General features: G+C 40.2%; 1 protein-coding gene across 4 annotated transcripts in view; it reads left to right on the plus strand.

The window, feature by feature from the left end:
- FSTL4 (follistatin like 4) overlaps window positions 1-25101 on the plus strand; it is a 471928-nt gene that overhangs the window by 267957 nt on the left and 178870 nt on the right. For all 4 annotated transcript variants that reach the window (XM_030573170.1, XM_030573171.1, XM_030573172.1 and 1 more), the window contains 2 exons: window positions 4015-4205; window positions 10500-10620. In XM_030573170.1, the coding sequence (XP_030429030.1) occupies window positions 4015-4205; window positions 10500-10620 (312 nt within the window). The remainder of the gene's footprint in view (window positions 1-4014; window positions 4206-10499; window positions 10621-25101) is intronic.

The raw sequence follows: 25101 nt of genomic DNA on the forward strand, positions 1-25101 counted from the left end.
GTAAATGTCTGCTCTGCTTCATCTGGCAACATGTTGAGAGCAAGCTCCTGTTATAAGAACGGCACATTGGTACAATGTGCCCATTCTTTTCACATTTGATATATTTGATTGCATTGACACATTATTATAACTTTTCTTTATATTCGTAGCTGTGCTCTCTTTTTGGCTCAACTCACAGCATTCATGGCACTGTGCCACAGCAAATTAATTTTGCAAATAGGCATGTAATGGCTCAATGATCTGTTGCCAAATTCCAAGTCATTTGAGGGTGATTATGTCTAGGCCAGAAAGTTGATCAATTTTAAGATTAATACATTGGAAAGAAGCATTGTTCGAGCACAGGGATGGGATTCAAGACTTTTGCTATTGAATCACTGTCGGGCTTCATCTCTGTGATGAGCTAGGGGGGTGAGTCCCTGCTCGTGTGCACACACTTTTATTGAGCTGGCATGCCAAAAATAGCTGCAGTGGCAGAGGCAGCAGAAGGATGGATTAGCTGTCCCAAGTACATATACCTATGGGGCTCAGGCAGGGGGTTGTACAGCCTGCCACTGGCCATGCTACTGCAGCTACGTTACTATTTTTAGCCTGTTCGCTAGGTGAGAGTCAATGGTAAAGGGCTTGTTAAATTCAGTGTGCGCAGCAGCTGTCCCTTAACTTCTGTGTGCCCCCATGGTAAGATGAGAATGGGAACACTTACCTGCCTTGCAAGGACATTGCGAAGCTCATTAATGAATATTTGTTTAAACAGTTTGATATCTCTAAATGAAAGGCACTATAGAAGAATAAAGAGTTGTTATAATTGATTACATACAAAAATTATATTCGACTATTCAAAGCACTCGTGTTAGGTAGCACCAACATTTACATTTCCCATGCAACCTTAACTCTGCCCTCTTATGTACATTATGATACAGTATTTAGTTACACAGTTCTTTAGTACTTTTACTCCAGGACCTCTGCCTCAGTGAGTGCAGAGGACGGATGTTCCTCAATGAATGAAACAACTATACTATACAATCTTATAGACTCATAGACTCTAGGACTGGAAGGGACCTCGAGAGGTCATCGAGTCCAGTCCCCTGCCCTCATGGCAGGACCAAATACTGTCTAGACCATCCCTAATAGACATTTATCTAACCTACTCTTAAATATCTCCAGAGATGGAGATTCCACAACTTCCCTAGGCAATCTATTCCAGTGTTTAACTACCCTGACAGTTAGGAACTTTTTCCTAATGTCCAACCTAAATCTCCCTTGCTGCAGTTTAAGCCCATTGCTTCTTGTTCTATCATTGGAGGCTAAGGTGAACAAGTTTTCTCCCTCCTCCTGATGACACCCTTTTAGATACCTGAAAACTGATATCAGGTCCCCTCTCAGTCTTCTCTTTTCCAAACTAAATAAACCCAATTCCTTCAGCCTTCCTTCATAGGTCATGTTCTCAAGACCTTTAATCATTCTTGTTGCTCTTCTCTGGACCCTCTCCAATTTCTCCACATCTTTCTTGAAATGCGGTGCCCAGAACTGGACACAATACTCCAGTTGAGGCCTAACCAGCGCAGAGTAAAGCGGAAGAATGACTTCTCGTGTCTTGTTTACAACACACCTGTTAATGCATCCCAGAATCACGTTTGCTTTTTTTGCAACAGTATCACACTGTTCACTCATATTAAGCTTGTGGTCCACTATGACCCCTAGATCTCTTTCTGCCATACTCCTTCCTAGACAGTCTCTTCCCATTCTGTATGTGTGAAACTGATTGTTCCTTCCTAAGTGGAGCACTTTGCATTTATCTTTATTGAACTTCATCCTGTATCTTCTTAATATAGGATCAGATACAAAGTCCACTGAAAGACTTGCATTGACTTTAGTGGGCTTTGAACCAGGTTTCCAGTATGTGGATTTGTGCTTCACGGACTTCACACCATGCAAACCCTGCCCTGCATGATTGAGGAATTGATTATGACCCTTAGGGACAGAGTTGTTGGGCAAACTCAGGATCAGTGTCACCAAATGGCCCACCTATGATGATAAGATACATTTAAAAAAAAAACAGATTTGGAATCAAACCTACTTGTGCTATTTATCTGAAACACTGGAGAGAAAACAACTCTCAGATGAGGGGGAAAATATGATTGCAGTAGACAAAGCCAAAAAGGTATCAGGATAGCAAAACTGTGATTACAATGGGTAAGGCAGCTGATTTTTCTTTAACTAAACATGTGACAGAAAGAAACAGAGATCTGGGTGCCTCACTCGGAATGGGAAACAATTGACATGATGTTGGAAAAAGTACAGAAATATAAATAAACAAAAGAGAAAATTGGCAACCCAGTATTAGCACTACAGGGAGTGTGAAATTTCAGTCACTTGTTCCTAGATTAAAAGGAGAAAGGACCAGGACCTCTATGGCAATAACAAAAAGGAGAGGGAATGTTTTGCATCTCTCTCCAGCAGTCCTTCTGGTCACTGCAGGAGTTTTGATGACAGGCTCTAGAGTGGTCTATATCCATGGGGGGAGAGAGGCCTTCAGAAAATGTAGGGGGCTGACAGAAGCGGAAGAACCATCCAAAGTATCTTGTTGATATTAGTCTCAGCATGGATCTTGCTAGGACGCTAATTAGAAAATTCCACCTGAAGCAATGAAGCTAGGTCCTGCCTGTATGCCTTACATCTACTAGAATCAAAATATTTTTAGAGGCTCTGAGCACAGATGTGCCAAAAAATATTGTAAGTGGACTTGTCTGCTATCAAAGAAATACCTCCCACCTTGTAATATTAATCCAATTTTGATTGGACTGGGACAGAGGGAAATGCTCCTGATTCCCTCCTGTCTTATTCTCCCATCAAAGTGACCGACCAAAAGATGCAATCCAGCAACAAAGAGGGTGGAAAATCTGTCCCAGAAAGAGCCTCTTCTCTATAGCAGAAGATTTTATTTGGGTTATTGTTGTTTTGCCATACCCCAGATCTACCTAAGCAAGTCCTGCCTATGCTAAGAACAGACCCCAAAAAGGACAATAATGGGCCTGAAATTAAAATTATTTTTTTTTAAAGCTGATGTCAAGAATTAAACTGAGTAAGAGCCTCAGGCATAAACCTCAAATCAGAGTAAGATGCTGTCCAACCTCACACAGAGCGAAGTTGTTGGAGAACTGCCTTTCACGCTTTTACATTGCTGCCTCAGTAGGAATTTTCTAGGTCATAAACATTGAGTCTTATTCTTTGCTGAAATACACCAATGTCACTCCAGAATAATTGCACTGAGGCCACCATTTTTACTGGAAGCAAAATCTGGCCCTGGATTGGATAGTATCTCAGGGGTTAGCACAACCACTTTCTGCTTCAGTCCCACGCAGGGTGATAGATACAATCAGTGCCATGAACCCCAGCTGTATTTAGGTCTTTAAGGTTGTCACCCTCTATTATTTTCCTGGTGGTCAATTTATCAGCTTGTGATGGATGTAAGGTTCTCTCTTTTTGTAGCACATTGCCAGTGAGATAAAATACTTAGTGTCACTGTGTGTTTCATGCCTCATTTGCCAAAAAGCCTTACAGTTTTTAGTCAGGGCAATGCCACCTTTCACATGGTACAGGGCTCTAGAGTACCCTTATTTGTGATCATAAACCTTTGTGAACTCTGACTTGCTAGAATTTATTTTTCCTTATCATTGGGTGTCTGTATTTATTTTATAAGCATTGTTAAGGAATATATAGCAGGAATATAATTTAATATGGGTGGAGATTATTAGGCGTAATGTAGCTGCTAACCAAAGCTTTGTAATCTGTACAGGAACATGTTTAAAAGTTTCCTTGAAGGTAGGATTTATTAAAAATGCTAGCTATTACAAGAGGGAATGACTATAGGATCTCCTTAAAGCATAGCATCTGAGAGCTAATATCTGCACAGACAGGCTGTTTTTGATTGTGCCTTCCTTTTCCATTTAGAAGTTCAGTCCTTTACACAGATCAAGGTAAAAATACATGGTCCAGTAATACAGTCTTATCTTTTAGGTGACACTTGCACAATGGCAGACTACAGCCGTCTTAAAAGCATGCTCCTGGACCTTCAAGCTCATCACCACAGCCAGCTGAGCAGCCCTGTAGAGAACAGAACATCCCAGAAGCGCTTGTTAGTTGAAGACATCTTTAAATACTTGGATATAAACAGTGACGGACACCTCAGCAGCTCTGAACTGGCTCAGGTGGGTTTATCGCTCAATGAAAATTGAATTATGAAATGGATTGCATTTTTCATTCGAAGTGTAAATTGAATATAACACAGCCAAATTCTTGTGAGAATAGTTGTGTGTAACTGTCTGTCTAACATTAGGTGAAGGAAGGAAATTCTACTGTAGTACTGTATATAAAAGGTCTTTTCCCCTCCTCCCTTGGGAGATCGAGGCATTTTGTCAAGCAGTTTAGGATCCTTTACACACACAAAAAAAATGGCAGTTTATCCAGGCCTCTCACCATCCCCTCCAAAAATAAATCCCTCACTATTTACAATCATTCCTTGAAATTCTTCCAGTTAGCTGACGAATATAGACTTAATTTGCATTTAAAAATGGATTTAAATTAGAAAATGAACCTTGCCCCGCCTCCACCTTTCAAATATTGCATTAGTGTTACAGTAAGTTTAAAATATTGGAACAGCTTTGTTCCCTCCACATCTCTTTGCAGTTACTGAAGTGTTGATTATTGAACATAATAAAATGAGAGAAGATGCAGAGTCTGGAAAAACAATAATCTTTAATTACCAACATGCTGTGCTGTTTGAATTAATCTAATTGGTAAAGTTAACCAAACATGGAGCACTGAGAGTTGAACTGCTTTCCATATGTACTTAAGGTGCAATCAGTTTCCAGCAGGTGCCAGAATGGAGGTACTGAGTGATTCCTGACTGTAGAGGGTACCCTGAGCTGACTGTGGTACCCAATGTATCAGCAAGAAGGATTTATATACTCTGTTCCTTTCACCAAAGCTTGCTGGCTGCTGGGTACAAAGCAAGAAGAGGAAGGCAATCTCACTACACAACACACAACATTAGTTACATCACATACTCTGTGCCGGAACACCATCGCGGGCTAAATGTGTGAAGGATCTCGGAGCAGTCTGGGCCCCAGAAGTGTAGTATGTTGGCCCACAGTGTATGGATGTGCGATAGCACTCACCTACTGTATCTCAGCCTTGAATAAATAGTTCCAGCCATAGATTAAATGGTGAAGGTGGCTATCCTTTGACACAGAGAAATATAACTTCTCAAGTGACAAATTAGCTCCTAGCTATGGGTCAAATAGCTGCATCCACGCCAGTGACCCTGCTTGCTGCAGATTTCTGTACCAGTTAGTCATTTGGCTGGCTGGGATGAGAGAGTGGGATTGGCCAATGCAGAAACCCCTCCCACTTAACCCCACTGCAGGCAGGCAAGTCCAGCTGCAATGCAGGAATGGCAGACAGAGGATGCTCATGGGAGTCCCCAGTCAGAAATCTGCATGCATGGGGGTATGGATGTGATTACTGGTCACTTGTCATAGACACTGGAGTAGTTGCATTTGTATCCTAAGAGCAGCCCATTTCAGGGACATTGCTGCTCCCCCTCCCCAGGAAAAGGGAAGGAAAGTTGTTTGTGTGTTCATAGACTCTTAGCAGGGCACTGCCCTGTCAAAAAAACTAGGATTGGGATTTTAGGAGATCTAGTGTTAGAAAAGTGTTCAGAGAGCAAATAGTTGCATTCTGAATGAAAGGTGAGCATTTTCAGAAGAATTCTTAAAGAATAAGAAGTCTCTGCTGTAAAGTTAGATTTGGGTGCATCATGAATGTTAAATGATAGCCATGGACAGTGGGCAGAAGTGAGTCTGAAAAAGCCCTTAGCAGAGCAAGCTACAAAAAACAATAGCAATTCGGTAGGTCTCTTAACACATTTGTCTCAGCTCACCCAATTAAAACCACAGGAGAATTTTAAAATTAGGGAAACAAATTCAGAATGTTTGTAATTAATTATCTGTATATATATTTACTCTTCTATTATGCTTTACATGAGAATAATTAGAAGCAAATGGCTCTAGGAAGCCACTTCAGTTGCAGAAGTTAGCATTTTATCACTTTGCTCCAGATAAGTATCTCTAATTCTGACTCTTCTGGGAAAGCATGTATGCTTTCAGCTTTATCATGAAAAGGAATCCTCTGGGCAAATGGCAGATTAGCAAGCTTACTCCTTATATGAGTTTACTAGTGGGTAGAACAGTTTTCTGTAGCCAGGGCTGGCTCCAGCCATTTCGCTGCCCCAAGCACGATGGCACGCTGTGGGAGGCGCTCTGCCGCTCGCTGGTCCCGTGGCTCTGGTGGACCCCCTGCAGGCATGCCTACGGATGCTCCACCAGAGCCGTGGGACCAGCGGACCCTCCTGCCACCGGACGCCCACCGGAGCTGCCTGCCGGCAACCGGCAGAGCGCCCCCCGCGGCATGCACGTGCTTGGCACGCTGGGGCCTGGAGCCAGCCCTGCCTGTAGCTTTAATCCTAATGCAGTTGACACGACATAAGAGCTTTGTTAGACAATTCAAGGTGTCAGAGTAAATTCTCTTAGATCTCACAGCTATGAACGTATAAAGTAGCTGATCTAAATTTGATTATTTTTTTTAAAAGAAAGGTCATGGATGTAAGACGATACCTCTCCCTTACTCTTAAAAGAGTTTTCACATACTGACACTTGATTGTCTGTTCTAATCTCGTTCTCCATTTATGTGACGCTTACTCCATCAGGACAGTAAAACTGAACCTGCACTGAAAAATAATGTAGCCATTTATAGTTATTAGATCACACAGTGTAAGCTCATTTGCTTGACCTTTCTACAAAAAAACAGAAAGCAAAACTCGATGAGCTAGTTCTTTGTGTAGGGTTTGGTTTATTGTTAAGAATGCACTTGCCTCCCACCCCCATTATTTCAGTGGGGAAGCAGCAAGGTCTAATCAGCACAGGAGTGGAAGTTGGAAGCTCCTGAGTTTTAAAACCAGCCCTAGTGTTAATATGCTGTGCAGCTGTGGGCAAATTGCTGTAGGTTTGATTTTCCACAGTGCTGCATATCCACTTCTTCCAGAGGAGAACACACTTAGGCCTTGTCTATACTTGATAGTAGCAAATGTAGTATGTATTCACAGGACCGACGCTACGGGTTTGAGCGCCCTAGGCGGACGGCAATTTCGCCGCCCCGCGCGCTGGTCCCGCGGCTCCGGTGGAGCTGCCGCAGTGATGCCTGTGGGCGGTCCACCAGAGCCGCACGAGCAGCCGACCGTCCGCAGGCACGACTGCGGCAGCTCCACCGGAGCCGCAGAGCACCGGATCCTCTGCAGGCACCACTGCGGCAGCTCCACCGGAGCCGCCTGCCGCCCCCTCTGGCAAAATGGCACCCACCATTTATTCTGGCGCCCTAGGTGATTGCCTAGGCTGCCTAAATGGTAGCGCCGGCCCTGTGTATTCATCTGCACTGCAACTGGAAGTGTGACTGCAGCTCGGGTTGGGGTAACTCTGCCAGCTTTAATCTAGCTAGCACACTCCAAAATAACAGTAAAGATGCAGCGGCACAGACTCTTGGCACAGGCTGACAATATGAGTATGGATTCAGGGTTCCGGGTGGGCTTATACAGCCCATTCTGAACCTTGTGCTGCTATATCTTCGTGGCTATTTTTAGACATGCTATCTACATTATAGCTAGGATAGGTATGCCTATCCAAGCTGCAATCACACCTTTAGTTGCAGCATAGATAAAACAGTATATTGGTATAAACAGCTTTATCCCAGTATAGCTTATTCTTTCCGTGAAGTGAAATAAGTTACAGTGGTATAATTGCATTGCATATAAACTAGGGCTTTTACTAGCATAACTATGTCTGTTAAAAAAAAATCATACCCTTAACTGACAGCATTATGCCAATAAATCTTTTTCAATAAAGACCAGGCCTTATATTAATCTCTGGTCCTCATGGATCAGTTACAGTGGTGCCTAGGCATCCTCTTACCCAGTGTCATCTTCACTCCTTACTATTGTTTATAAATGACCAGCAACAGATGAAGCTAGAGAGAAAAGATCTAGAGTACTGGTAGTGGAAGTCTGGTGCTGAAATGAACGCCTTGCATGGTAACAATGCTTTTAAAATTATTTTGAACTCTCACGCTATTGCTGACTTGCAGGGTATGCTACATGGCCAGTTTCTTTCCCAGACATTTTAAGAGATTTCTTAGGGAGGGATCTATTTAAATTTCTCTACTTTGTGATCTCCACTAATTCGCCTGATTTGCTCTGTAGATTGGTGTTTGATCTGAGCTGGGTCTTTTAATTTGTAAGAGTTTTAAATCAGAAGTCTCCAAAGACCGGAGCTTTGCTGCAAATCAGAAGAGGTAAATAAAATAAATGTGGTGCCGTGGGTGATTCTGTGATCGCATTTTCTGTGGCCAGCACATAAATTGTTACTTCTCATTTCCTTTCATTTATTTAAAAAGAAGAATAGGCGGTAGGGAATCACAAGCTCACCTGCTATGGCGGAGAGGCACTGCTGTAAAACCCAGACTCATTTGTTAAGTTGATTGTCATTATTAAAGGCTACAGTGTAGCATTTAGGCATAGCCCTTCTCTGGGGGCAATGTGCAGCAGCATTGTCCCAGGAGGAGCAGTGGAGACAGAATGCCTCCCAGAGCCCTGCAGTGTGGAAGGGATGCAGCCTCTTTGAGAAGTGCAGTGTATAACTCGCAGAGCCTCCAGCCAGCTTCACTGGTCATCCACCCCAAGCACCTCCATCTACTCTCTTCTCATCCCCTCCCACTTTGAAGCATTATGCATCCCTGAGGAGCATTACCTGTGCATTGTAGTTCTTCAAGTCTCTTATATAAACTCCAGAAGGAGGATGGCTCCTTATTCCATCCCACTCCCACCGTGCACTCATGTAAGGGCTAGACAGAAACTAGCCCTAAGAGGAGGGAGAAAAGCTTTGGTAGTTTGTTTATATAAATTCCAATCAAATAATTGTTGTTCAGTGAGAAAAGATCCTTGGAAATAAAAAAATAAATAAATGAAGGAGTATGGTCACATTTTCTCCTTTTAGGGCCTAATCCAACTCTAGCCATAGTCAGTGGAACGACCCTAATGAAGTTTCCTTCCGAGCCCATTACTGTGAAATATCACAGAAACTTCAGAGTTGTGGATGTACAAAGCTATTAACAACTGCTTTTAATAACTGGAATGTTATTGCCATTTAAAACTCTAATGTATTTTAAAGTCATTTTCATAAATCTACTGAATATATTGCAGCTAACATGGGCTGTTTTTTTTTTTTCTGACATGAAATCAAAGGAGCTAGTAAAAACTTGTCAGTCAGATGAAAAGTTAATACATTTTCAATACAAAAGAAGACAGGGAAATTTCTATCTTTAGAAGATTTAGCTCTGAAGTTATGGTTGATCTCACTTTTATTGAACATTTTTACTTGCTAGTGAAGGGTCATTTTTTTAGCATTATTACTTCAAATTGCCTTTAATACAATAAGGTCAAGACTAAAATTGTAAATATAAGAAAGTCTTAAAAGATTTTCCTGCCCTGAATAGTCTGTTTCAACAGTTTTATTTATACTCTTATAAACTGAAAGATCCTATCGTTTACATTATACTTAATTTTTATTATGAATCTTTTAATTAAGTGTTCGCTAAAGCTCTGTCCATATATAGAATGGAATGTGTAAAGGGTTTATGTATATTCTAAAGAAACAGCTGGCAGAGGTAAAACATATGTTGAGCAATAAGTGTATAGTATATATGCTTATGGCTGTTGTCTATACTAGTCATTAAGACAGGTAATAAAATTTTGTCCATATCTAAGAGGACTGCATAATCTATTTTATGTCTAGGATTATTTTTACTTTTAATTTTTCCATGTTGAATATTTTGGATACACTTGCAAGGAGATATTATTTCATTAGAGAAAACATGTCTAGCTCTGTTCTCATCACATGATGCGCTGTGGAGAGATCACCCTTGTAGCTTGCATTCCATGGAGTCTTCAGTAACAAATTAACTCACTTCACCTGCTGGAATGCCTGGGTGCAAGAGTTAGATTGCTAAGAAAAAAGCTACAATTATGATGAGCCCTGTTCTACATCCGTGCTGACAAGGAATGGCTGACATCTTAGACCCCTCAACAGTTAATTCACAACCAGTTGCCTCATAAATTACAAAAGATGGCTACAAAAAAATTCAGATAGGACGGTAAGGATGAAAAACAGGAAAATAAAAATGCCTACATTGATTTCAAGATAATGGTTTTTAATACCTGTCAAGTTTAAACCCCTTGCTAGTTGTGACATGCACTATGTCTGTTAGGATCCCCTTATAGTAAATTTACGCCATTCTCAGTTTTTGGAGCATATCATTTTTCTTTGTTGAAATGGCAGATTTTCCTTCAAAATGACAATGTCACAACTCACTATTAGCATAATGTTCTGTTTCCGCAGCTAATGGAGAAAGAAGCTCTAGAAGATGATTTCTTGGATTGCACGCTGGAAGATCTTCTCCGATTTGATGATTACAACAATGATGGTTACTTAACCCTGCAGGAACTCTATACTGCATTCCGTAAGTCTTGATGCTCTTTTCCTGCCCCCCCTCCTTTGCAATGACAAAATGTGGCTTACAGTCCAGGTGTCCTATGAATACCCTTTAGGACAATATTTTGTCTCCAGAAATGTGTGTATGAAATAGTTGTTTTCATTCTGAACTTTCCATGGTATGTGTATGCAGAGGGAGGAAGGGGTCAGCATCTGCAGGGGGTTGTTTCCTTAAGGTAAGGTGTGCTTATCAGGAAATAACTGAACTTTATGGATTTGATAAAGACATACAGGCAATGGATTATTTTGTTGGCTTTGTTAATGGCATTGAAAAGATATTGTTGGATTACTGGAAGTGTAAGTAGAACATGTATGTAGTCTCCAGGAGGCCACAAGGAACTGTGCTTGTAGGATTTACCACTGAATTCTCTCAAGAATTTTTTTCATGAAACCTGGCTAACCACCAAGTGAGAATAGCTGTTATTTTAGGGGTGCGAAAAGTAAGGTTTTTTCCCCTGCATCTTCTGCCTGGATTCAAAACATTTTATTTCCATCTTTAACAATGAATTGCTGTGTGATCTTGGGAAAAATCTCTGTACCTGTTTAACCATTTGCAACATGCATATTGGCTCTGATTCAGCAAGGTACTTAAGCTGTGTGCAACTTTAAGCTCTTGAGTTACCAGTTATTTGCCTGGAGTTTGTAACTTTTATGGATACTTCTTTGAGTAATGAACAATATCTATTACGAATCATATATTGGTACTTCAAAGCTCACTATTCTGATTTCTAGCAAAAAATACTTTCTGTGCTTACACAAAGCTTGTTTATCTGAGTATGTTAAAGGCTTTACAAACATTAATGAAGTCTCAGGCCCTCCCTCTGAAGTGTAGATATTATGGGCCCGATTTTAGCAAGATACATCTGTATATACATAACTTTAAGCATGTAGGTAACACTACTGAAATTAGTGGCATTTCCAACAGGATTCTGACCTTGTCAATTTATCATTTGTAAGATAAAAAGTATTTCAGTGGGTGCTTCTGCCTCTTATTCCTCTTTACAAACTACAGAACTGCAAAATAAAAGCTCAATACTGCCCCCTTTACTCCCATTAAACATAGTACCTTGCTCCATGAATGCTCCCAGTGATTACTCATGGAATAAAGTTCTATGCTCATCATAAGTAAGGGTGGGAGAAGTGGGTTCTGAGTCACTTGACATATCCTGAAATAGCATGCTAATTTTCAGTATTATTTGTCCATCCAGAGTAATAAGGCAAATGGAATCACCTTAGAATTGCTGCTTCCACAGATTTTCATCTTTTCTAAAGTGAGTAGCTTCCGTTATGTTAATTTCAAGTTTTAAATTTTAAAAAAGGTTTGGGATAATAATTTTTAAAGTGCTCTAAAGTTAGTCCCAGCTGGCACCTTGGCCCTCTTTTTAAACCACATATGCATTTAATTCATCACTGCATGCTGAAAATAATAGAGATGCAATAAAACATAAAACCTTGTACATTAAGAAGACTATAAAGTGAATTAACCTAGCTATAAAGACTTGACATGCAGTTACTTGGGAGCATATCTGGATCAATGGATTTTCAAAGTCACAGGAACCCTAAGCTAAATTCTAATATCACTTTGAATGGTTTTGTGGTTCAGTGAATTTTAAATAGGTAATGAAAATCAGACAGGTGTGAGATATTACCTAAAGAACAGTCAGTAATTGATAAGCATTCAAAAATGTCCGTAGTGTTGCGTCTTGGTTTTCCTTACGGTATTTCAAAAGAACTTGCTGTGGAAAAAATTATTCTCCATCCAAACATCAAAATTAGCCCATTTGATGACTTTATTCTCTATTTTGGATTTCCCCAAATAACCTGCTTTTATTAGGAGAGATTAATGGTTTGTCAGCATCCTGAATTAGAAAGTGGGATGGTTTATGTATCTGTAGAAACTTTGCAGCTTTTGTAAGTAAAGAGAAAATCCTGGTCAAATACAACTTTTCCTGGGAAATGTATTTTAGTATTATGATCTTGTAGAATGCATTTCAAAAATGTTTGCTCTTCACATAGTTGTCTTAAGTGCATGGTTTTGTTTTGTAATCTTTGCGTGTCTGAACTTTGTGTTAATCACTTCATTATGAGCCAGAATGTCAGTAATCCAAGCCAAAGAGCTGCTTTTAAAGGTACAACATCCTCCATATTTTTCATAGATGTGACCCAGTGCATTGGTAGCTCTCTTGTGAAAATCCACATGAGTTAAGTCAATCGCTTTTGAATTATGTCAATAGACTTGCAAAGATGGCTGTTCAACAGACTGTGAAATCTAATTATCAGAATTCAATGACATCATAAAGTCTGAATCTACTTTACCCTTTCCCAAAATTGTTATGTTAAATTTGTCCCAATGCACCATATACCTGTACAGTGATCTAATCCAAGAGAGGTACAAAGATGACCTTGATGATTTGAAGAGCTGAACTCTCCAATGTGTCATTCTTTTGCTGCTTTTGAAATCATAGTTCATTTTTAAAACTCCCTTGGCTTTTCTGTAAGAGCTACAAAGCTGTCGATCTGCCTCTCTCATGGTAGCTTGGTAGCTTTCTCTCTCTCCACTCCTCTCCCCATTACTGTCCAGAAAGCATTTTTAACATTATGATATGCTGATCAGTTGTAAATGAATGCACCAGAGTAATTGCATAACTTATCTTTCCTGAGAAGTGGAATGGTTCTGGTTTCAAGTTACTAGTATCTAATAGGTACTAATTTAACAGATGTTTTAAATAAACTATTTACATACAAGTGTTGAATTAACTCTCACATTTGGATTATGGGCAAAATAATGGATCTCTCAATGAATCATTTTATTCTGCTTTTCTGAAAGATACTTTGTCCTTTTAATTAATCTACTGAGTACAATCCCTCTGAGTTTGTTTGCATTCATATAAATTGCTCTAAATAGCTGTTAGCAAGGGAGAAAAACGCTAAATATTTAAATTCTTCCTGATCATACATAAATAACATTTCAAGCAGTATAACTATTTTCCTGATGGATCTGGCAAGAAGAACAAATTGTGGGTGTCTTCCAATCTCTGATTATTGAACCTTATCAGACATCCAGGCTCGAGAGACATAGTGAAAAAAATCCCAGTTGTAACTTGATTATTTCAACATGTCCACATCCCAGGAAATGTGAAGAACACTGGTAAGGTGCTAGCTTGGCTGTTTTACATGTTTGTCTGCTTCTTACTTTCTATACAGCTGCATAAAACTCAATACATGAATAACAAGTAGTTATAGGCCTAGCTATTGTAAGAATTAGAGCAGAGAAAACATCAAATTAATAAGCATGGAAACAGTCTAGTAATTTGGCAAGCATGTTACTCAGCTGAGTAGGATGTTGAACATGCCCAGATGAGTGATTTTTGGGTAGATCTTCTGGAACTATGTCAGACTGGAGGTCATTAAAATTAGGTATGTGATTGCTGGCCTTACCTTTATGTCATTCCCTAATGAGAGAGTAGTAGGTTGCAGATGCAAAACTGTCTGGAAATCTCTAGCTCTATATTATGTCATCAATGTGGACAGGTCAATTAGTAATACAATATGACAAAGAGCAGGAAAACATGTATTCAGTCAAAATTGCTTTATCTTGTCAATATTGCTTTAGTTAATAAGAGGTTATTAACGGTGAGATAGAAACCCTGTTAAATTATAGCTCATTGCTCATTAAAGTTTTTCAAGCTGACATTCATTTTTGACAGCTTGGCTTTGCATTTCATTAGATTTTAGGATAGCAAAAAACAGCCCTTTAGAGACTGCTTTGACTATCCTAAAACAGTTCCACTATTGCTGGTAGGTCACACTGGCTTTAGAGAGCTTTTGATTGAAGTTGCTCGATAAGTTTGAATGTCACTAGATCAGGTCAGAAATTATGACAAGATAATTTCCAAATCTCAAAGCACTTTTGGCTCTGAAAGGTTGCTTGCTGTGCCCTATGCTTGTCATTGGCCATTGTCAAAGTGGAGCCCTGGGAAAGTCTGCTATATATAGTACTTTTTCTAGTACCTGAATAGTGAGATTTTGAGATGCTTGATGCTCTATCTAGAAAAAAAGAATTTGAATGAATACTCTCTTCAAAAGAAAAAAGTGAAATACTTGTTTTTCAGTCAATGCATTGATTATTCTTGTTATCCTATTTCAAAACATTTTACTTATATCTCTAAGTACATCTACATTAAATGCACAGCTGTAGTTTGGGAGGAACAAATCATTGCAGGAGAATAAACGATGTTTTGAAAGGTTTTTTCCAGTCCTTTCTGGTTCCAATTCAGCCCTAAAACTCTAATTCTTCACGTATCCCCAACGTGTATTAAAAATGCACAAGGGAGACTGAGGGACTTAATGAGCTGAGAGACTTCTACTTTTAGGTCTGCCACAGACTCACTGTGTGGCCTTGGGCAAGTCACTAAAAGCCTCTGGGCCTGAGTGTCATAGTCTGTAAAACAGAGATAATCATACTTCCCTCTTTCCTTCCCAGGCTTGTTGCGAGGATTCTATAGATAATGTTTGTAAAGCTCTCTTTAAAGCCTTAATAAAGTCTTAATGAAATGTTATAGGAAAATGTTAGCTACATTTGAATTACACACTCGAGGAATGGAATTTATTTAGGCCCCGCGCTATACGTTCGTCTGTTGTCTAACAGTGTATAAAGCATCAATACTGTATTGATCTTAACAGGAGTAGAAGAGCAAAAAAGGGCCCTACAGTTTAGTATGAGGGGGGAGAACAAGCCTAAATGGGATGCTTAAGCCCAATTAGAAGCTCATCCACATAACGCCATGTCATTGGGGGTCTCTGGTTATATCAGAATCCTGGGAGAGGCAAAACTGGGGAACAGCCATTCTATGCAGAATGCGACCTATGAGAAGAAAATTAAACTCCATGGCAAATAGTTGAGAAGGATAATGCCAGTTAGAGCTGCATTAAGGAACTCCCTGTGAGATGTGAAGAAAAAGCAGCCGGGGTGGGAAGGAGAGGCATTGGCAGCATGATTTAGCTGCAGCCTGCAGCCATAGGGGAGGGAAATCTGGTAGCCACATGGTCTCTGTGGATGTGGTCAGACCATGCATTTAGATCTGAGTTTCTTGTATAGTCCCAGCTTGAGTGACTGTAGCTCCTTTAAATGGAGCAAGGGCAAATTAACTTTTGTGGGAGAAGATCCTGGACCAGTTCCTAATATTAAGTAAACCAGTGTAAATCCAGAGTAATGTCACTGAATTGCTCCAGATTTACACTAGTGAAACTGTCCTGTCCTATTTTTATGTAAATATCCCTGGTAAGAAAGTAAAACTGCATGGCAGAGGGGAAAACGAAATATTGTGTCTGCATGCAGAATGATTTCTACTTTTTTTTTTTTAGTTTTTTTCAAGAATCCTCCAGTTAAATCCTTAAGATTGCTGAGTTTAAAGCAGAATTTTCTGAGCATAGTTCTGATTTTCCAGGCAGCTTCTGTAAGAAAGATCTTTCCATCAGTCACAAAGGCACTTAGATGTTCTCTTACTAGTGGAAAAGATAAATACAGAGGTGCAACTTGAGTAAGAGGGAACAAACCCCCAAAAGAATGCTGATTGGGGCAAGTGAAGGAAGGGACTTCCTAGCCAGTTAATCCCTATTTTGTAGTTGTGCATTTGATTATTTTTTTCTTTCTATAGTAGTTTGCACTTGTCTCTATTGAATTTCATCTTCTGAATTTCAGACCAATTCTCCACTTTATCAGTCATTTTGAATTCTAAACCTGCCCTCCAAAGTACCCTCTAATTTGACGTCATCTGCAAATTTTATAAGCATACTCTACAACAAGGGGTGCCAACCCTCCAGGATTGTCCTGGAGTCTCCAGGAATTAAAGATTAATATTTAATTAAAGATTAATGTCATGTGATTAATACATCCAACCTAAATTGACAACCCTATCTGCATCCATTATCCAAATCATTAGTGAAAATATTGAATAATAGTGGACTCAGCACAGTCCCCTGAACGAGCCTACTAGATACATCCTACCAGTTTGACAGTGAAGCATTGATAACTATTCTGAGTGTGGTTTTTCAACCCATTATGCACCCACCTTACAGTAATTTAATCTAGACCACATTTCCCTGCTTTGCTTTTGAGAATGTCGTGTGGTCTACCAAAAGCCATACTAAAATCAATTTATATCAAGACCGCTGCTTCCCGCTTATCCACACAGGCTACGTCTACACTACAGCATAAAATCGAAATAACTAAAACCGGTTTTATAAAACCGATATTATAAAATCGATTTTATGCGTCCACACTAGGGCACATTAATTCGGTGGTGTGTGTCCATGGTCCGAGGCTAGCGTCGATTTCTGGAGTGGTGCACTGTGGGTAGCTACTGTAAAATGATGAGGCCAATAACTTTGATTTCCGTCCACACTAACCCTAAATCGATATAGTAATATCGATTTTAGCGTTACTCCTCTCGTTGGGGAGGAGTACAGAAATCGATTTTAAGAGCCCTTAAAATCGATTTAAAGTGTGTTGTAGTGTGGACGGGTACAGCGTTAAATCGATTTAACGCTGTTTAAATCAATTTAACTGCGTAGTGTGGACCAGGCCTAAGCCAGTAACCTTGTCAACAAAGGAAATTATGTTGGTCTGGCATGATTTGTTCTTGACAAATCCATGTTGTCTATTCCTTTATAACTGTATTATCCTCTAGGCGCTTACAAATTGCTGTATAATAATTTCCATATATTTCCAGCTATTGAAGATGAACCATGTGGTCTTTAAATTCCTGAGTCATCTTTGTTCCCCTTTTTAAAGACAGGTACTATGTTTGCCCTTCTCCAGTTGTTTGGGATCTCACCTGTCCTCCATGAGTTCTTGAAGCTAATCACTAATGGTTCTGAGATTTGCTTCAGCTAGTTTCGTAAGTACCCTGGGGTGAATTTCAGTAGGCCCGGTCACCTTGAACACAGCTAACTTATCTAAATATTCTTTAACCCATTCTTTCCCTATTTTGGTTTGTGTTCCTTCCTGCTTATTATTTTTATTAATTGTGTTAATATTTGGTAACAATTAACCTTTTTAGTGAAGAATGAAGCAAAATAGGCATTAAACACTTCAGCCTTCTTGGTGTCATCCATGTTAAGCTCTTCTTCCCTGCTCAGGAGTGGACCTACACTTGTGCTATGCTTCTTTTATTCATCCTTAGCACTTTTTCCATGTTTCCCTTTATTGTAGGATTCCTTTTTGATTTTCAGGTCATTAGAAAGCTCCTGATGCAACCATATTGACATCTTACTATTCTTCATATCTTTGTGCTGGAATAGTTTGTGGTTATGACTTTAATACTGTCTCTTTGAAAAACTGCCAGTTCTCGTGAACTCCCTTTTTCCCCTGTGTGATTTCTTCCTACCAGGTCTCTGAGACTCATATTTCTAAAGAAAAGTTATACATATACTCTATATGGCACACATGGCCCTATTTAAATACATAGATCCTTGAACACATGAGGCATATGGCTTTCTAATGTAAAAATAGCAAGTCTAAATTACATTTTTAGAAGAAGTTTATACTCCGCTGTGCTGGTCAGTGGGATTTTGTGGGTTTTTTGGATACTTGTTACTCTATACTTTGGTAAGATTGGTCAAGTCTGCTTAATTACATTGGACAACTGTATTGTGAGATCAGGCATTTTGCTTTAGGTGTGCTCCTCTTGAGACATAATATTGTAGCTGCTGTATCTGCAGGATCAAATCGTCATAGTCCTAAAGCATTGACAGTTTACATTCCACGATCTGCCCCTTAGGCTGTTATTTCCTTGCTATGTGGTTTTTTTCCATGGGGCTGCAGATATCAGTACGAAGTGAGAAATAATTCGTTAGCTTACCAACATTGACTTGTTTCTGCTGTGAGCTATGCGGTATCTTAACTTCAAACAAGCTGTAGCAAGCAAGGGAGTTCCAGCCTCCCAGATCGATCAAAGCAGTGGTAGAAGATGATGCTAGGCACCCAGGGGAAGAAATGAAGTTTCCCTCAAATTGACTGAGGCAAAAACTTTTGAGCCCTATTTGCCTCAAAAAATAAAATTTGCAGCTGGGTTGTTCAAAGGTACTGTTTATTCTGTAAAAAGCGACAGAGAGTCCTGTGGCACCTTACAGACTAGGCGTCGGCAACCTCTGGCACGCGGTTCACCAGGGTAAGCACCTGGCGGGCCAGGCCAGTTTGTTTATCTGCCTCGTCGGCAAGTTCAGGTCTCAGGCCAATGGGGGTGGCAGGAAGCCGTGGCCAGCACATCCCTCGGCCCGCGCTGCTTCCCACCGCCCCCATTGGCCTGGGACGGCAAACCACCGCCAGTGGGAGCCACAATCGGCTGAACCTGCCGACGTGGCAGGTGGACAAACTGGCTTACTGGCGAGCCACGTGCCAGAGGTTGCCGACCCCTGTTATAGACTAACAGAAGTATTGGAGCATAAGTTTTCGTGGGTGAATATTCACCCAGGAAAGCTTATGCTCCAATACTTCTTTTAGTCTATAAGGTGCCACAGGAGTCTTTGTCGCTTTTTACAGATCCAGACTAACAGGGCTACCCCTCTGATGCTTGTTTATTTTGTGACTCCCAGAAGAGTGAATTAGAAACAATTTAGCAGAACAGTCTTATACTTTGTTTTAAAAAAAGTTCAGCAAACAAGTTTGAACTTAAGAAATTCTCGCAAAATGCTAGATGCACAAAAGTGTTTTGATTTCACTGCTATTTTCTTATGAAAGTGCACTTATTTGAGCTCCCTTCCGCACATCATAATACCTACATACAGTGATAGTTCACACCATTTACTAGCTGAGTATTTTCTAGTCACTGCAGCAACATTTTTGGAAGCTCTGGGAAGCATAAAGTAATAAAGTAATCGGAAATACTGTAGTGGGCTTGATCCTGCACTCCTTACGCTCACACAGAGCGAGTCACATTTTGCATTCCATTGTTGTGTAGTGGGTGCAGGAAGGCACTTGTTCATCCACCACAAAAAAGTGAGTGTACACACGCTCACGTGTTTGGAGGGAACCAGCATTGCCGCTACCTTTTGTCTTCCCATAAACTCCAGTGCTCTGGGTCCCTTCCAGCAGTGTGTCTCTCCCCTTACTTCCTCTGACTCTCTGTCTCTGGAGCTGTGCCCTCATTTAGCCAGTGATCTGTATCTTTTACAGATCTGTATTCTTTGTCCCCCAGTGTTGTCATCCCAGGGCTCTGTCTCCCCCCAAAGCCCTTTCTCCCCATTTCCTCCAGAGCTGTTTGTGTGTTCATCCTCTTATAATTCATGCTATTCCTATTAGTCAGTGGGTCTCCATCCAGTGGAGTAGCCAGGGCATCTCCTACCAGTCCATGCACATTACGAGTCCTACAAGCATTTGGATTTGTGGGTTTTCTCCAGTCTAAATACAGTATTTGGTGTATAAATCCTCCCCAGATCCTCTAAAAGGGAGTTGCACTAGGCTTTTGGTGTCTTTTACTGCATAGAATGTAGGGTAGAGTTTAAAGAAACATGAAAAGTAATTTCCCCTTCAAAAACTGAACTTTTGCCTGCTGGCATAACAGCAACACATTCTGGCAAACAGTTTGAATTTTTGCATTTTAGTGAAACTATCCTAAATGTAAAATTGTAAAGTTTTGTGTTAGGAATGAAAATTATCTTGCTGTGTTCCAGTAATGTGTAACGTGCTACTCACTGCTTCAGCAAAGCTGTGAAAGTGTAGTTTTATTGTAACACATTGCATATTCTCAATAATTGTGCTGTGTTTTGTGAAAGGAAAAGCATTTTCACAGTGGAGAAAAATCTTCCACTTCGCAATAAGAAAGCATTTTTACTGCAAATCTAATTATATTTCTCTTTTAAAAAGGCAAACCATTGCACTCAAGCAAAATTAGGGAAATACCACGTTTTATGCCCAAAGCAAAATTATGTTCATCATAAAGAGCTGTGTTTCCCAATGGAATGAACATGTTTCCTTGAGTGAAATTTGGGAATGCTTTCACATTCTGAGCTTGTACACACAAATTAGATAAATACAAATCTTATACATTGTGACAACATGATTTGCCTGTGGATGAACAGGGAATCTCATGAAGTAACTGTTGTATAGGATCACCAAGAAGTTTTTAGACTTGGTAAATTTTATTTATTTTAATTTTTTTAAGATTTGTGGGGTCAAAAAATTTTGGACAAAATTTGCAATCAAAGCCAGAAAATTTGATGTAAGAACAAACTTTGATGTTCTGTATCAGTTTGACTGTTTTCTCTTACTCAGCAATATCAGTTGCACACTAGTGCCAATGCATTTATATGTCAACTGCAAGAGCATAATAATTTTTCCAAATACCTTTCATTTCAAAGGATACTAGCTGGAAAATGTTAGTGGACTTAATAGGTAATGATTGGAGAAAATGAACTAATTACAGGTTCGTATTGGAAATCTATTGTGTACAAATTGCAAAGAAAGCTCATTAAAATACAGTGCATTGGTAATTTAAAAATGCTCTTTAGGGGACATTGATTTGTTTATCTCTGTTTTTAGATGTAAGAATTTCCAGTGTAGAGTAAAATAAGTGGTTCAAAGGTGACATAATCATACACTCTTGCAAGATTGGAATATCTAAATATTTATAAACGTGTATGAGTGATTCACTAGCGCATAAAACTGGATTGAACGCTATATCCCAAATAATTACTTGATGCATACCAGCAGAGTTCATTGAATAAATTTTGCACATGCAAATAATAGTATTTACAATTACTTATGGATGCGAAATTGCATCAGTAACCTTAAATGTAAACACAGTTACTTGTGGGCTCATATCATAGGATCTAGATCTAACTCTAACTACACATTTGTATCTGCATATTAAAGTAGCTAGAGATCTGTTATAATTTTCATTAGCCATGAGTGCAAAATTATAGGCACAATTATTTGCTGGCACAATTTTCTTTCTACAAAGTGGAGGCTGTTTCTAAAATTCAGACCCTAAAATGTTCGAGTTTTCTAAAATTTTTGCTGACATTATCTGTTTTGCTAAGGATTTTGAGGGGACAAATGTGGCACATGGTTAATGTGCCCCATAAAAGCATCTTTGGCTACTATGCATAAAAATGACGGCGGGGAGTGGGGGGCTGTTTTAAGAAACCTGCTTTTCCACTAAGGGTTCTTAGAAATAATAAATATATGGGAGGTGTACAATTTTATATACTGCTTAGATGGATAAAATGGCAACACACATACCAAAGCATTTTGGACAGAAGGAATGTTTGCCCAAGTGAGTCATCTTGGGTTTTAGTGTATTAGACACTGAGGATAATACCTCCTTTTCTTTATTTGTTTGCCACCGTTTTTTCATGTGTTTTCTTTCTTCTGCACCTTTTATCTCATTTAATAATTGTAAAGGAGCTGTACTGGAACTTGTGCTGCTGTTCTACCTGGCAGGTAGGGTTGAATAGCAGGGAGCTGTGCAGGAGAATATGGAGGTGGAGAGGGAAGAGTGAGTGAGTGACTGTAGAACCAGTTCCATGGCTGCAGTGGCCATTCCTCTAGGGGGACAGGAGCAATAAAGCTGCAGTAGCAGCTCCCTGGCCTGCTCCCTGGCCTGCGGAGGAGGATTTCCTTCCCAGAACACCTCGGCAAATGGTGTGGCTTCTCAGGCTTTGTGATGACACTGGGATTTGGCCCCAAGAGCAGCTTTTGCTCTATGCATTGGTTTTCAAACTTGGAGGCAGGGAGATGTGGAGCTGCAGCTGGCCGGGTGGTCAGGACAGGGCAGCAGTGGGGAGAGCTCGCTGGAAGTCCCACAGCTGTTGGAGAAGGGGCACAGGCCACCCCGGCAGCAACCTGTTGTGTTGCTCTCCCCGTCCCTGAGTGCTAGGAACTCGCTGTACACTCCTTGCTGCTGCTCTGCCCTGGGCACCCAGCCAATCACGCCCGGCATATTTTAAACCCCTCCAGAGCCTCAAGGGCACAAAGCTGTACACAAGGGGAAGGCAAGGCAAGGAGGAGCCCAGTCCACTCCACACAATTGCAAGCTCCTCCAGGGCAGGGTGACTAGATGTCCCAATTTTATAGGGACAGTCCCGCTCTTTGGGGCTTTTTCTTACATAGGTGCCTGTTACCCCCCACCCTCTGTCTCAATTTTTCACACTTGCTATCTGGTCACCCTATTCCAGGGATAGAGCAAGCCAGGTCTTACCGATACGCCGGGCTTTTCATTTGCTCCCCTTGATGAGTCACTTTCTGGTCCAGATGTGCAGGAGTTCCCAGGGAGAGGGGGCTGTTACATGGTTCCCATGGAGAAGGGAAGGCACAGCAAACAAAAAGTGTAGTGTCTGTGATGTGTCATTTTTAAACATGTCCTCTTGACTCCCAGTGTTCACAGCTTCAAAGGGAAAGTGATGAGCAACGTGTAGAAAGAAATGTCTCCTGCAGTGTTTACTGCCACGTTTCTGAAGCTATGCTGAAATCCTATTCTGTGTATTTCTAGCTGCTGTATAAAATATATCAGCTGTATTTTTGTTATATTAATGCAAACTGACAATAGTCACAGCAACTCCTGTTTTAATCAGTATTCACATCCTGTAATCAACAGACTGATATCCATGCAACATTAATAGAAACTTGATGCTTAAAGAGAACTTTTCATCCACCTAGTAAGCTGAGGTCACAGATCTGATATACTAAAAGATATTACCGTGCCTACCCAGTCTCTCTCTAATATCCTGAGACCATCATGGCTACAACAATACTGCATATTTGCCATGTGTCAGCCACAAAAGCAGAAGCATCTTTTCACTGCCATGCAGTTTGTCACACAAACCTGAATTATTCATTATAAAAGGCCTTAGATACACTCTTGAATACTGACAAGCATTAGGAACAGCCTCATTCTTCATGGCGATTTGAAGCATGGCACGAGTATGAAGCAGTTTTCATCTCTTGGCATTAAAACATTCAAATGATTTCTAGAGAGAAATAAACCTGGAGAGGGAAGGGGTAAAAAAAAACTCCCATGGTGAAACAGGGTGAAATGGAGTAGAGCTGGGGTTGGCAACCTTCCAGAGGTGGTGTGCCGAGTCTTCATTTATTCGCTCTAATTTAAGGTTTCGCGTGCCAGTAATACATTTTAACGTTTTAGAAGGTCTCTTTCTATAAGTCTATAATATATAACTAAAATATTGTTGTATGTAAAGTAAATAAGGTTTTTTAAATGTTTAAGAAGCTTCATTTAAAATTAAGTTAAAATGCTGAGCCCCCGCACCAGTGGCCAGGACCCGAACAGCGTGAGTGCCAATGAAAATCAGCTCGTGGCCACCTTCGGCACCTCTGCCATAGGTTGCCTACCCCTGGAGTAGACAGTGGGGTAGAGAGAATAACAATAATAAAATTACTGTGCAAAGAAGAGCAAAGAAGGTGAGAGTGAAAACGTCTTCATCCACAAACATAAAATTAGATCCTTGTTTCAATATTGTGTGTGTGTATATATACATATTCATATATATATGAAATCACCAGTGAGATAAAAAACTTTAAATTGCAAGATACAAAGGATTGAGAACTTGAACTAGTTCTGCAATCCTAAAAATATACTTTCAGAATTTCAATAAAATATCTGATTCTACAAGGCTTTCCTGACCCCTAATTTAAAGGAGTTGTACAGAGGGAGGAGTGCAGAGCTGTGGTTGTGAATATAATTAACTGGAAAAACTTTCTCAAAGAGAGAGAAGGTGGGTGATTAGACTCCAGATTCATTTGACCTCTTCTGGAAGTTTGTTCCATTGATCTGGATCCAAGGTCAGATTCCCTAGCTCAGTTACGCTATTGCCACCACTTCTTTGTAGCTGAGGGGAGAACATGGTCCCCCTCAGATTCCTGTCCTCTGACCACCTCCACCCAAACCTTAGATGTTTGGTCCCACTCCACTGTGAATCCTCAATGGAGTTCCACATCCAAGCTCCTGTGACTGGTGAAAATTCATTTACAGCCCAGATTACATCATTGCTAAAACCAAACAAACAATCTGTTAAATTTCCAATCAGAGATCACCTGTCCCCATCATATTCAAGGAAGTAAAAGAAAAATGTGCTAGGCCACAGATTCTTGGTATGGGGTATGCATGCGGATACATGGCTTGTTACTCTGATACCCTTTGACCTGACTTTAGGCTTCTCTCCACACCAAATAATTTTTTAAAAATATATCACATTACAGCTTCATAGCCCATTTTTATGACAATTGCGAGTTATAATCTTAAAGATTTAGCTGCACAAATGTCTTCCTTTTATATTCTGCTCATCTTCCCAAGGCTATTGATCTAAAAAGCCCTTTGCTTGGTGGTAAAAGAAAATCACTTCTGCCATGAAAATTCAGGAGCTATGTACTGAGCCCGTAGCAATCTGAGTGGAAACAAAGCACTGCTAGTGCCTGCCCAGCTTTAATATTATT

The sequence above is a fragment of the Gopherus evgoodei genome, chromosome 8 (genome assembly GCF_007399415.2).
Source record: "Gopherus evgoodei ecotype Sinaloan lineage chromosome 8, rGopEvg1_v1.p, whole genome shotgun sequence".
Lineage (NCBI taxonomy): Eukaryota > Metazoa > Chordata > Testudines > Testudinidae > Gopherus > Gopherus evgoodei.